Source organism: Physeter macrocephalus, chromosome 14, assembly GCF_002837175.3.
Source record: "Physeter macrocephalus isolate SW-GA chromosome 14, ASM283717v5, whole genome shotgun sequence".
In the NCBI taxonomy this organism is placed as follows: Eukaryota; Metazoa; Chordata; class Mammalia; order Artiodactyla; family Physeteridae; genus Physeter; species Physeter macrocephalus.
In genome coordinates this window covers 13340836-13355307 of record NC_041227.1, presented here as the reverse complement: position 1 = coordinate 13355307, position 14472 = coordinate 13340836, and the positions used below count along the sequence as shown (strand labels likewise).

The window sequence follows — 14472 nt, the reverse complement described above, 5'->3', positions numbered from 1 at the left end:
TTTTTGCAACGGGCTCACCTCTCTCTACGTGTGGTTCTTCTCTCTTATACATTATCTGCTGACGACTTTTTATATCACCCCCCTCCCCCAGGTGCATATCCAGACCTCTTTCACTTGCAGTCCTGGTATGTCTTCTTCAACTTTATTTGAATACTGGCAGCAGTCAGACTTAATTGCTGAACAAGTAACCTGTTTTTGAGTGTCACTGTGGACCTAGTCGAGTAGGTCCCTTCGTTGTAGGGAAAGAAATTGTGAGATAGATTCCAAAGCAGGTAACGTTGATGAGGGGATGCTTGTTCATTGGGATTATCTGTGAGGTTTCCTTTGCTTGGGGTGGCATGTCAGACCTGTGGGTGACAGTGAAAATCAGGATGGCAGTGACCTGTGCTATTTCCACAGCTGCTTGGAAGGCTGGGCTGCACACAGGCTGGGAGCCTGGGCTTTGGAGTCAGGCTGACCTGGGCTTGAGCCCTGCTCTGTCACTTCCTAATAGGACCTCCTTCGTAGGGTTGTGATGGAAATTTTAAAAGATAATGCATGTAAAATGACCAGCCCTGGGGAAGGTCATAAGTGCTCAATAAATGGAGGCCATTATTATTATTAGTCCAGCTGCTAACGTCAGTAACTGAAGTTTCTAAGGGCTTAGGTTAAGTTAAAGCTGAGCTTGGCCCAGGAGAGGGAGGAGGTTTTCATTGGTGACTGTCACCATCTCCTTAAAAAGGAAATCCAGGAGGCAACAAGCGCAAGAAGGGATGTGCAGAGTCACCAGTAATCAGAGAAATGTGAATTAAAGACAATAAATGAGATAACATGTTGGTCCTAGTAGGAGAGCCAAGATTAGCAAGTGGGGTGATGCCAACTGCTGGTGGGGATGCGGGGGTAGGGGACCCGACGCCACTGCCGGTGGGAACATGCTCCGGGCAGCCGCGCCGAGAGCACTCACTCAGCCCTTAGGGAAACTCGGTCTGTCCGACCTTGGGACCCAGCAGTCCCACTCACGGGGATACATCCCGAGTAAATGCACACACAGGCCACGAGGGAAGAGGTCCAAGGATGTTCACAGCAGCCTTGTGTGTGGCGGGCGGAGATGAAGGTATCCCAGGTCCTCTCCCGCACGGAGGACGGAGCAGGAGAGATATGGAGAAAGCACACAAGGGAGGGCTGGACAGCTGCCAGCGCGACAGGCGAGACGTACCCACAGTCACAAAGATAGGAACCTAACGCTGGGTGAAAAACACTGAGAAATGCAAAAGGAACAAAAAGCCCAACTCCCACCAGCTCAAACCATAATGGTACTTACTGTGTATTTAACAAGTCTAGACCCCCAAGCTTGTTTGTCAGCTCAATTTTATCTTCAAGGACCAAGTTCTTGTCATCCTTTTACTCCTTGTGCCTTAGCATGTGGGCTTTCTGCTTTTATGTTTGTGACCTCCTGTTCCAAGATGGCTGCTGTAACTCCAGACATTACATCCTCACATAATCCAGGGGAGGATCCGGCAGAGGAACAAAAGAAAAGTCTCTCCCAGAAGCCCCCTTGGCCAGAGCTAGATAACATGGCCGTCCTGAAGCTGCCAGGCAGAAAGGGAATTGGGAGTGCTTCCTGGGGAATCAAATAGCGTCTGCCACAAACCGCTGCCCTCTTAGATGGAAACTGTGCATTCCGGTTTGCCACAGTCCACACCACCCCCTCTTGTTCCCCGACGCCAAAACTGTGTGTCAGTCACCATCTTTCATTGTGTCTGCACCAGCTCCTCTGGCCTCCTTCCCCTGCTGGGCCTGTAAGGTTTTGAGTGCTGCCGACCTTAGACTCAGCACACGCCGCAGCCACTTCTGATTTGGGGGTCCAAAGAGGGTTGGTTCCCTCTGGAGGCTCTGCTTTCTCAGCAGCTACAGGCGGGTGCAGAGAATAGAGTCCCTCTCTGCTCCACGACCCCCACTCATCTTCATTCTCCCACTCCACTCACTCTTTTCCCTTCCCTCTTGCTCTGCCCTGTTTCTCTAAGCAGGAGCATTGCACCCCCCTCCCCCCCTCCGCCCCACACCTTGAGAAAAGCCTTCTTTCCTTCTGTTTCTTACCTACCTCAACCTCATTCTTAGTTGGCCTGCCAAGTGGGGTCTGTCCACAGACTTGCTGGCCTGTAATAACAGAAATACGGGACTAGAGTGAGAAACCTTCACAGCGATTCGCTATTGCCCCAACATTCAAGCACGTGATCGTAGACTCGTCTCCTAGCGCAGGGTGTAGAGCAGTGGGGGAGCTGTCGAATCACACCATGAATTGTCACATCTTCTTCCCCAAAAGGTTAGGCATTTAAAAACCAGTCCTTTACAGAGAGTTCAAGAAGCATCAGCCTGCATGTCAAATCCTCCCAGACTCCGGAACCTACACGTTGGATCAGAAGAGCTGAGATAACTCACTTCTGCTACATCTTTCTTCTTCTTCTGCCCATGCTGTGCATCCAGTCTCAGGGTCCATGACCCTGGTGTGACCATCTGGGAGGAGAGGTCCCAAAGTGTGTCAGAGCGTGGCCCTGACACGCTTGCCTTCCCCCTCTGATCCCAGATTTGCTTTCCACCTCTCACTTGTGGTTGCGTGGTGAGAGCTACCCGGTGGAGGAAGGAAGAGTGGAATTAAAGCATCCACGTCAGACACACCACAGGAGCGATTTCTCAGTGGGACAGTTGAGGAGAAACACCCAGAAAGTTCACACCTCTCTGCATTTTCTTTTGTATCTCTCCATTAAACATATCCCTATAGATATGATTTCTGATTGTCTAATCCACCATGTAGAATCTGCTCTGGAATGTCACAGGCCACTTCGAAGTGCCCTCTTGATGGCACATCTGGTGCCAGGTTTGCGGGTAGGTCTCCCGTATCACAGGCAGGCACCAGCTCTTTTATGCAGTTAATTGGGGCAAACAAGAAGGCCCAGTATCGTGTGCAAGAATCACACCATAAACATGTTCGCCTCCCAATTTACACAGAGGGTAATTAAGGGAACCCGGTTCTCCTCTTGACAGCTGTAATAAAGGAGGACGGATCTTTTGGAACTGACAACATTTGAAAGATCCCAAATCTCACCCATATTGTAAGCGGCCCCTGCGTGCGAGAGCTGTCTGATGATCTCAGAAAGTGGTGCGTGTTGCCTGGGGGGCGGGACCAGCTTGTCTGACCTTCGTTCAGAAGAACCTTCTGCAGAGACTCTTGGCAGCCTGGTTTATGATGGAGCCATAATACTGCCAACAAAGGGAAAGAAAACATGAAAAGGGAACATGAGGTTGGTCCCAAGGAGGGTAGGGACAAGAATTTCTCCCTGAAATTGGGGTGGGTGGAAGGGATGAGACTCAGATATCACCTCTTCTCTCGGGGCTCGAGGTGGGGAGGGTCCAGGGCTGTGGCCGAGGCGGGTGTCATCATCATGCTTCTGGGCCCCTCTGTACCCTGCCTTCCTTTATTGCTGCCTGGGAGATGGGCTGTAGAGACAATACTGGGAGGTAGCAGAAGCAGCAGTTTTGTTTTGTTTTTAACTGAGATAAAATTCGCAGAACTTAGAATTAAACCATTGACCATTTTAAAGCATACAGTTCAGTGGTGTTTAGTGCATTCACAATGTTGGACAACCACCACCTCTGTCTAATTCCAAGACATTTTCCTCGCCCCAAAAGGAGACCCCATACCCATTAAGCTCTCAATCCCAATTCCCCCTTCCCCACAAGCCACTGGCAACCACTAATCTACTATCTGTATCGATGGATTTGCCTATTCTGGACATTTCATGTAAATCGGATCATAGGATATGTGGCCTTTGGTGGTGTATGGCTTCTTCCACTTAGCATAGTGCTTTTGAGATTCATCCATGTTGTAGGATGTACTTCATTCCTTTTTATAGCTGAATAATATTCCATTGAATAGATATGACACATTTTGTTTATTCTTTCATCAGTTGATGGACATTGGGTTGTTTCCACCTTTTGGCAATAGAGAATAGTGCTGCCGTGAACGTTTGTGAACAAGTTTTTGTTTGAACACCTGTTTTCAGTTCTTTCGGGCACATACCCAGGAGTGGAATTGCTGGATCATATAGTAAGTCTATGTTTAACTGTGTGAGGCATCTTCAGACTTTTCCACAGTGGCTTCACCATTTTATATTCCCACCAATAATGTACGAGGCTTCAAATTTCTTCACAACCTCACCAGCTCTTGTTATTTTCTGCTTTGTGTTTTTTGGGGTTTTTTGGGGTCAACCTAGTAGATGTGAAGGAGCAGCAGTTTTCAGCTCAGATGTGGTTGGGCAAAGCCGTGGAACTCGTCCAACACTGAGTTTCTGTAAAAACTGAATAACAATTTCTACCATGAAGGGTGAACAGCAGCATTAAACAGGTCACTATATGTAACAGCATCCAATTCTGGGAATGTCTTTACTTGATACAGAGGGCCACATCCAGGTGCTGTATCACCCAGTACTTCACATACTCTCTGGGGTGAAGGACCAGGGTTTTGTCCTTAATTTAGTGTAAAACACAATAAAAATGAATCACTAGAACATCCATTCTCGATGGGGAAGGTATCACCCAAAGGGGACAAAAATTGGTTCTCAGGGAGGCAACAACATCTTCCTCTTTTTGTGTTAAGCACACCTATATATAAGTATTTAAATATAAATATATATTAAGTATTAAATATATATTAAAATAAACATAGTAAAGTATAAGATATAAACAGATATATAGTATATCTGTAAGATTAAAATTTTATAGAGGGAGGGGAGATTGGAGGAATCCTAAAAAGGATGAGGGGGAGAGGAGTGGCAATAATGAAAAAAAAAGATGGAGAAACAATAGAACTTACTTTAAAGATGCAAATTATAAGCCCTGATTTTTTATTATCAGATTCAGCAGACAGTTCTACACACTGGCTCTCAATTTTTGTATTTATCTCATCACCAACTGGTAATTACCAGTTTGTGGGCAGGCCCCAGTCCTCAGTCCACATTTCAGTAAGGCTGCGCTCATGCATCACTGTGTTTTGATCTGTCTGGAATTATCTCAACTCCTTGTGTATCTGTTCACTCAGCAGTGTTCTGTCTGTCCTCTCCGAACGTGTCAACCCTTGCTTACTGTACTAGAAAAGTGCCTGACTCAGTAATATTTGGTACATCACTTGGAAATGATTGTTGAATGAATGAATGACCATCCACTTAAAAATCGTTTTACTGAGGGATTTCCCTAGTGGTCCAGTGGTTAAGAATCTGCCTTCCAATTCAGGGGACGCAGGTTCGATCCCTGGTTGGGGAACTAAGATCCCACTTGCTGCGGGGCAACTAAGCCCATGAGCTCTAGAGCCTACACGCCACAGCTGCTGAGCCCGCACGCTCTGGAGCCCACGCAGCACAACTAAAGAGAAGACTGTGCACCGTTACAAAGATCCCGCATGCCGCAACAAAGATCCTGCATGCCGCAACTAAGACCCAACACAGCCCAAGAAATAAATAAATATTTTAAAGGGAAAAAAAAAAAAAAGAAAAGAAAAAAACAAATATTTCTTTAAAAAAAAATTGTTTTACTAAGCCAGACAATGAAAGTCTACTTTTACTTAAAACCCAAGAAAATCAGTCAACCAAAGAAAAAGCAGTTCTCTGATATGACACACAAAATTACAATGTCTTCAATAAGAAAGAAGGGCATTTCTTTCTCACCTAAAAGTCCAAACTGATGTGATGGTTCTGGTCTGCAAATGTGGCAGGGGTCCAAGCTCCTATGTCTAGTTGCTCAGCTCTGTGGTCCAAGATAGCTCCATTACCAGGAAAGGAAGAACCTGCCTCTGCCCTTTAAGGGCACAGCCAGGAAGTTGCACACACATTACTTATCCCTCTTCCCTTCTCTAGAACTCATCACATAGCCACACCAGCCACAAGGGAAGCTGGGAAATGTAGTGCTTATTCTAATTGGCCTTGTGCGCAGCTTGAAAGCAGAGATTCTATTAATATGAGAGAGAAGGAATGAATGGATTTTGGAGGGGCCCCTAGCAGGAGCTGCCACCATCATCACCTTAAGAGAGGATGTTTTCCTCATCTCGTCCTTGCCTTCCCCAGCCCTCACCAGGCCTTCCACCAGCCAGATGGAGGCAAGAGGTCAGCGTTTAACATTGAAGCTCCAGGTGGGTCCATTTGCAAACCACATGCGTGGCACGAGATTTCTGGGACCACGTGCCCCCTTCCTCAGTGTCCTCTCTGGCATGGGAGGGCTCTCTCACTGCAGGGGCTCTGGGACTGCCCTCAGCACACTGCAGTTTGTCCAGCTGTCCATTCTTCTCATGTCCCTGGGTCATAAAATGAAAACAAACAAGAGGCCATTTTGAAGAAAGAATACCAAGGGACAAGACTGTGGCCGGTTTATTTCCAAACCTGCCTTATATCGTTATTCAGAAGGCTGCCATAAAAGAAAAGAGAAATCAGGAGAGAAAACACTGCATCCAGAAGTGACTTCCTAAGGCAGGCATGTTCCTATGATTTAGCAGGTAGAGTTGCCATGGTAACCAGGACCCCAACAATGACCTTGAATGGAATAGGCTGGCCTAGACTTTCTGCCAGATGTGTCTGGACAGGCCATTGAGGAACGAATGGGATTCCAACACATCATGCCATACTAGTGTGGACAAATTCTCTGGTTTCTGTGTCTTAGATAGGCCTCCATGTGTTACCAAGTCCAAGCTCACTCTGCTTGCCGCACGACAGGCCAATAAATCGGGAGACAAGGTGCTGAGGCAAGGAATAGCAACTTTATTCGGAAAGCCGGCAGACGGAGAAGATGGCAGACTAGTGTCCCCCAAAACCATCTTATTGGGGTCTGGATGCCAGTTTCTTTTATAGAACAGAGAGAGGGGGAGGAGGTGAGAAAGTAAAGTAAAAAGGCCATTAGTCTTGCAAAATGTCTCCTGGCTTGGCCAGCATTGGCAAGGGGATGTGTTAATTTCTTCTTTTCTGCAGCCATTCGCAGGTAGGCAGGGTCAGATTGTCTCCCCATGAGCTGAACAAAGACCCTCTAGTTTAGTATTCAGGCAGAGGGGCAGGTTCCCTGAGGCAGATTATAATAACAAAAGCAACGAAAAGCAAAGGTTAAAGTAAAAGAAACAGATCCAACATGGAGTCAAATTTTGCTCTTCTCTGTTACACATGTAATGAAGATCAGGAGAGGATGCCCAGGTGTGGCGGTATTCCTGGTTCTTGCTCTCTTCACCTGGCTAACTCCTACTCATCCTCCAGAGATTAGTTTAGATGTCATTTCCTCCAGGAAGCCTTCCCTGGCTCCACCCCTCACCAGCTGGCATTTCGGAACCCTTCCCTGTGCCCCCCAGGCTCCCAGTGAAAGCGCTTACTGGCAGCTTACCTCTCCACTGCCTTCCCAGTGCCCAGGACATAATCCCCCTCACCTCTGGATAAGGATATGGTTAGTTTATTTTGTCAATTTGACTTTAGAACCATTTCAATGTTTTATATAATTATAAAAACACATTGGAAAAAGTAATTCCTAAAATTTAATAGCAAACTGTTATGAACCTAGTATATTGAGTTACTGGTATAACCTCTTGAAGAAGAGACTTTATTTACACATACAGTATTTTTACTCTTTTTCTTTCTTCCTTCCTGATGCTTCAAGATTCCTTTTTTTTTTTTTTAATTTTTAAAATTTCCTGTCTCTTTCAAGAACTTCCTGTATCCATTATTTCAGGGTAGATCTATAGTGACAAGTTCTCTTAGATCTCCTTCATTGTAGAATATATTGATTTCCCTTCATTTCTGAAGGATATAGAATTCTGAGTTTATACTCTTGAAAAATGTTGTGCCACTTTCTTCTAGCCAATAGAAATTGACAAGCTTATTCAAAAATTATTATGTAAATGCCAAGTTTATACTGAGAAGCCAAAACAATCTTGGAAAAGAAAAACAAAGTTAGAGAACTTACACTAGCTGGTTTCAAAACTTGCTATAAAGCTACAGTAATCAAGACAGGATTAAGGACCTACTGTATAGCACAGAGAACTCTGCTCAATATTCTGTAATAAACTAAGTTATTATTCTGTTCCCCCTTAAGTGGGAAAAGAATTTGAAAAAAAATAGATATGTGCATATGTATAACTGAATCACTTTTCTGTACTCCTGAAAGTAACACAACATTGTTAATCAACTGTGCTCCAATATAAAATAAAATTTTTTTTAAAAGACAGGATGGAATTGGTATAGCATAGATATCTCAGTGGAAAAGAATAGAGAGTCCAGAAATAAACTCTTACATCTATTGTCAATTAATTTTTTTTAATTTTATTGAAGTATAGTGGATTTACAATGTTGTGTTAATTTCTGCTGTACAGCAAAGTGCCTCAGTTATATATATACATATTCTTTTTCATATTCTTTTCCATTATGGTTTATCACAGGATGTTGAATATAGTTCCCTGTGCTATACAGTAGGGCCTTGTTGTTTATCAATTCTATATATTGTCAATTAATTTTTGACAAAGGTTTCAAGTAATTCAGTGAGGGAAAGGATAAATTTTTATGGTTGTGTTGGAACAACTGGATAGCCATATGCAAAAAGATTAATTTAGACCCTTACCTCACACTGTACACAAAAATTAACTTACATTATATCATAGACCTAAATGTAAGACCCAAAACTATAAAATTTCTAGAAGAAAACATAAGAAAGAATCTTTATGACCTTGGGTTAGGCAGCAAAAGCAAGATTCATGATAAAAAATTGGTAACTAAAACTTTTGCTTTGCTTTTCAACAGACACCATTAAGAAAATGAAAAGACAAGCTACAGACTGGGAGATAATATTTGTAAATCATATGTCTGATAAAGAACATGTTTCCAGAGCATATAAGGAACTCTTACAATTCAGTATTAAGAGGACAAGCCCAACTTTTTTTTTTAGTGGGAAAAAGATTTGAATGGACCTTCATCAAAGAAGATGCATGACTGATAAACACATGAAAAGATGCCCAACATGGTTAGTCATTAGAGAAACGCTAATTAAAGCCAAAATGAGATACCACTGCACACCTACTAGAATGGCTATCATCACAAAGACTGAACATACCAGGTGCTGGAAAACTGGAACTCTCTTCCATTGCTGGTGGGAATATAAAACATACATTGCTGGTAGGAATGTAAAACGGCACTGAAACGTTGGAAGACAGTTTGGCCACTTCTTTTTTTTTTCTGGCTGTGCCATGCAGCTTGTAAGATCTTATTTCCCTGACTGGAGATTGAACCCGGGCCCTCAGCAGTGAAAGTGCGGAGTCCTAACCACTGGACTGCTAGGGAATCCCCTTTTTTGTTTGTTTGGGGTTTTGGGGTTTTGTTGTTTTGTGTTTTGGGGCTATTTTTTAGTTTGGCCATTTCTTAAAAAGTGAAATATACTCTTACCACATGACTCCACAGTCTTACTCCTAGGGATCCTCCCAAGAGAAATGGAAACATATATCCACACAGGACTTGTATGCAAATAATTATAGGAGCATTATCCATAATAGCCAAAAATGGGATGTCGTCCATCCATAGCATGGAATACTATTCAGCAATAAAAAGGAATAAATTACTAATGCATATTACAACATGGATGAACTTCTAAAGCATGATGCTAAGGGAAAGAGGCCAGACACAAATACATGTTGTAATGATCCTGTTTCTAAGAAATACCTAGAAAAGGCAAACTCTAGAATAAGCAACAGATCAACTGCTGCCTGAGGCTGGGGATGGGAGTGGGGGTTGACTGCAAACAGGCAGAGGGAACTTTGGGGGTGATGGAAATGTTCTAAAACTGCATCGTGGTGATGGCTGCACAATTATAGCGATTTACTTTAAAACGTGACATTTTTACAATGGAGGAATTGTATAGTATATAAATGGTACAGTATATAATTGTATAGTATTATATCCCAAAAAACAGTTCTAAAAAGAAGCAGCAACGACAGTCTAGAGTCATGCTGAAAACGCAGACTTGAGCCAGACTGCCCGGGTTCCAGCCCCAGCGGCTGTCACTCACTGTCTCTGTTGCCTTGAGCACGCTACTTAACTTTCTTCTCTGCTCACTTTCCCCGTGAGAAGCCCTGACACACACGAGTTCACTGCTGTTATTGCTGTCACCACCCTCTTCTTTCTCTGGGATCCTGCTCCATTGCCCCTTTTTCTCTTTCTTTAACCTGTCAAGCTAATCCCTACCTCAGGGTCTTTGAATACTCTTCCCCCAGGATGTTTCCATCACTGGCTTCCTCTTATCATTCCTGGCTCAGCTCAAATGTCATCTCAGAGGTCTTCCCTGACCACCCTACCTGAAATGACACCACACTCATTCATTCATTTACTCATTCATTCACTAAGTAGCATTTTCTAGTAGTAGTAGTAGTAGTAGTAGTAGTAGTAGTATCACTTTTATCCCCATTTTACAGGTGGGACAACTGAAGCTCAGAGAGGAGAAGTCATTACACTCATTCATTTAATTCAAAACATAATTATTACCACCTTACACTCTTTAGAATGGCTACAATTTAAAAAAAAAAGAAAATAAGTGTTGGCAAGGATGTGGAGAAATTGCAACCCTTGCTCACTGTTGGTGGGAATGTAAAATGATGCAACCACTGTGGAAAAACAGTATGGCGGGTCCTCAAAAAGTTAAAAATAGAATTGCCAAATGACCCAGCAATTCTACTTCTGCATATATACCCCAAAGAATTGAAAGCAGGGTCTCAAAGAGACATTTGTATACTTGTGTTCATAGCAACATTATTCACAACAGCAAAAAGGTAAAAGCAAACCAATGGCCATCAGCAGATGAATGGATAAACAAAAATGGGATATATATACACTATGAAATATTATTCAGCCTTAAAAAGGAAGGAAATTCTGACACACGCTGTAACATGGATGAAGCTTGAAGACATTATACTAAGTAAAATAAGCCAGTCACAAAAGGATAAATACTGTATGACTTCACTTATATGAGTTCCCTAGGGTAGCCAGATTCATAGAGATAGAAAGTAGAATGGTGGTTGCTAGGGGCTGAGGGGAGGGGGTATGGGCACATGGTTCTAGTTTTGCCAGATGAAAAAGGTTCTAGAGATGGATGGTGGTGACGGTTGCACAACGTTGTGAATGTACTTAATGCCACTTAATACACTTAAAAGTGTATTAAGTGAATGTACTTAATGCCACTTAATACACTTAAAAGTGGTTAAAATGATATAAAATAGACAACAAGGTCCTACTGTACAGCACAGGGAACTATATTCAACATCTTGTAATAACCTATAATGGAAAATAATCTGAAAAAGAATAGATACATATATGTATAACTGAATCATTTTGCTGTACACCTAAAACTAACACAACATTGGAAATTAACGATACTTCAATTTTTTAAAGTTTTTTAAAATGGTTAAAAGGGTAAACTTCATGTTATGTACGTTTACAATTTTTTTAAATAAATAATTTTTAAAACATAATTATCGAGTACCAGAAACTCGATAATGAAAATGAGAGTGTGCACTCTCATTTATTTCTCACCAGAATCCTTTGAAGGTGGAATAGATACATATATGTATAACTGAATCATTTTGCTGTACACCTAAAACTAACACAACATTGGAAATTAACGATACTTCAATTTTTTAAAGTTTTTTAAAATGGTTAAAAGGGTAAACTTCATGTTATGTACGTTTACAATTTTTTTAAATAAATAATTTTTAAAACATAATTATCGAGTACCAGAAACTGTGTTGTGTGCACTCTCATTTATTTCTCACCAGAATCCTTTGAAGGTGTTATTTATATTTTATTCATTAATATTATTAATTTATTATTAATTAAAATATTATTCACGTTATTCATTAATTCGTTGAGAGAACTGAGGTTCAGAGAGGTTGCCAGAGTCACAGGTTCCATCCCAACCTGTCGGAGGACCTCAAAGACCCCACCTTTCTGCTGTGTCTTTCTCCTCCATGTCCCTCTCTGACTGTAAAAAACCTCATCTGTCCCTCCTTCCTGCAGGCACAGCAGGGATCTATCAAGGAGCAAATGGACTGACCAACGCAGCTGGCTTTGGAACTGTGCACCAGGTAGGCAGAGCTCCCCACCCTTAAACAGTCCCCCTAAATCCAGGCACGCAGAGAGCCCCCTTGTACCTATGAGCCCTACCAGAAACCGTGTCTCTGATTCCCCGGATTTGGAGAACACAGGGGCCAGACTGTACCAACAGCCACTGCAAAGATACAGTGTAGAGGCAGAGAAATTGGAATTGCTGGCAGATTTCCAGGATGACATGGGCTGCGTTATATGTTCCATCTTGATCTGAGTCTAAGACACCCATTGACTGTTGAATCTGGGATGGATGGATGCAGTAACCTGTGGTCTTTCACCAGACCCCAAGCTTCTCCAGGGTGAAATTATATCTTCTTCTTCGCCTGTGCATCCCAGTGTCGAGTGCCCGACACAGAGTGGGAGCTTTATAAATGCTTGTTAGATTGAATTTAGTCAACACTGTGAAGATGGATGGATGCTGGCTAATAGTCTGAGTCTCTTGGTGTCACTTAGAGAGTGAATTAAGAATTAACCCGCTAAAGGCGGACGGGAACTCAGTGCACTGTTTGTGCACCTTTCCTGTAAGAACCTTCCGTGAGCTCCTTGCAGGGTTGAGAAGCACTGCTTTGTGGTGGGGCCGAACATTTGAAACAATGACTGTTGTCGGGGAGTTGGACGATCTGGTCGGTTTAAGCAAAGCTTGATAAAGAAGATTGGCATTCTTCGATTTCATCTCCTGGACTCCCTCATAGGAGATTCTGGATCCCTAATGCTGTGTAGGCGCTACTGTGTTTGCACAACGCCCCCTCCCCCACCATGAACCTAAAATGTCACCTAGTCTCCGGGGTGTGTGTATGTGGTCTTTATTACTTATTCATTTGTTCACTAATTTTTCCAGTATTTATTGAGTGCCCATATGTGCCCAGCACAGCCGTGACCAATACGGACGCTGTCAGGGCCACATGCATGTCCCTCAGGGTGCACCTGTAGACCTCTAGCTGCCAGGCTCTGTACCCCTGGACCCAAGGGTGTTTTCTGGAATCAATGTATACAGCAGGCAGGAAGTGCCAGGGAATTAGGTGTTCCCTGGGAGCAGCTCTCAAGCAAAGACTGGCTGGACTTGGTAGATAGATACCCCAGCTCCCTTGCCCCTTGGGAGAGATCTTTCTGAGATGTGTTTTCTACCACCCCAGCATCTCCCTGGTAGAATTCAGCTCCAGTTCCCACTGGAGAAGCCCCTGTGCTGGCTGCCTTCCCTTCTCCCTTTGCTGTCTCGCTTCCCCACTCCCCAACTGGTCTCTCCTTCACGCCCCAAATCCGCTACTTGCACTTGAATCCTTGTCTTGGAGGTCTGCTTCTAGGGAAAGCCCCTAGAGCTTTTATTCTATAAAGAGCCCCTAGAGCTTTTATTTTTATAAAAGCCCTCACAGAGCTTTTATTGTAATAGTGGGGAGACAGGGACAGACACAACAGACCCAGCCCGGGAGGCCCCTTACCCACATCAGCCTGACAGCCTTCCTCGTGGGTTTCCCTCTCCAGGACTATCCTTCCTACCCCAGCTTCCCACAGAGCCAGTACTCCCAGTATTACAGCTCGTCCTACAGCCCTCCTTACGTCCCCGCCGGCAGCATCTGTTCCTCTCCCCTCTCCACGTCCACCTACGTCCTGCAGGAGGAACCTCACAACGTCCCCAGCCAGAGTTCTGAGTCGCTTGGCGGTAAGTACAGTCACTGTCGTGTGGTCATTCCTGGCTGTGGTCTGAGCTCTTATATGAAGGATGGACTGGACATAGGTCCCAGTTGTAATGAACCGGTCACCCAAGAGCTAACTTCATCTTTTGTTGGCTTTTCTGTGTGTGTGTGTGTGTGTGTGTGTGTGTGTGTGTGTGTGTGTGTGTGTGTATTTAATTGCACCCATGTTTAAAAGTTACAGATTTTTACCTAAAAATTCTAATGTCTGCCTTCTCTTGAAAGATGATCTGGTCACTCTAGGTCCACATTATTAAGTGACAGTGCTTGGCCGGAGCTGAGTAATGTCTGCCCCGTTTAGACAGGGTACACACGACTCCACATCCAGGCCCCTTGGTGATGTACATCACTGTGCAGCTAACTCGCCAGCCTACGGATTCATTCATTCGTTCCGTAAATCTGCTATGCACACGTCTTCTCTTTTATGAGATGATTTAGGCTCGTCACCACTAAGTAACATGACAGCCATAAATTAGAACATCCAGTGATAGTAGATATCATTGCATTTTATTCTTTTTTCTTCTTTTCTGAAACCTCCTGTTTCTGGGCCTTTGTAGAAGCTGAACGAGCATGATGGTTTGTCAACGTTCATTCAATAAATATTTATTGGTTGATGGCTAGAGAAAGAACAATAGTGAAGACTC

General features: G+C 43.5%; 1 protein-coding gene across 1 annotated transcript in view; it reads left to right on the top strand.

Moving 5' to 3' along the window:
- Positions 1-14472, top strand: part of EYA2 (EYA transcriptional coactivator and phosphatase 2) — a 267714-nt gene that overhangs the window by 165408 nt on the left and 87834 nt on the right. Inside the window, 2 exon segments of the mRNA XM_055090855.1 lie at positions 12051-12118; positions 13620-13797. Of these exon segments, the coding sequence (XP_054946830.1) occupies positions 12051-12118; positions 13620-13797 (246 nt within the window).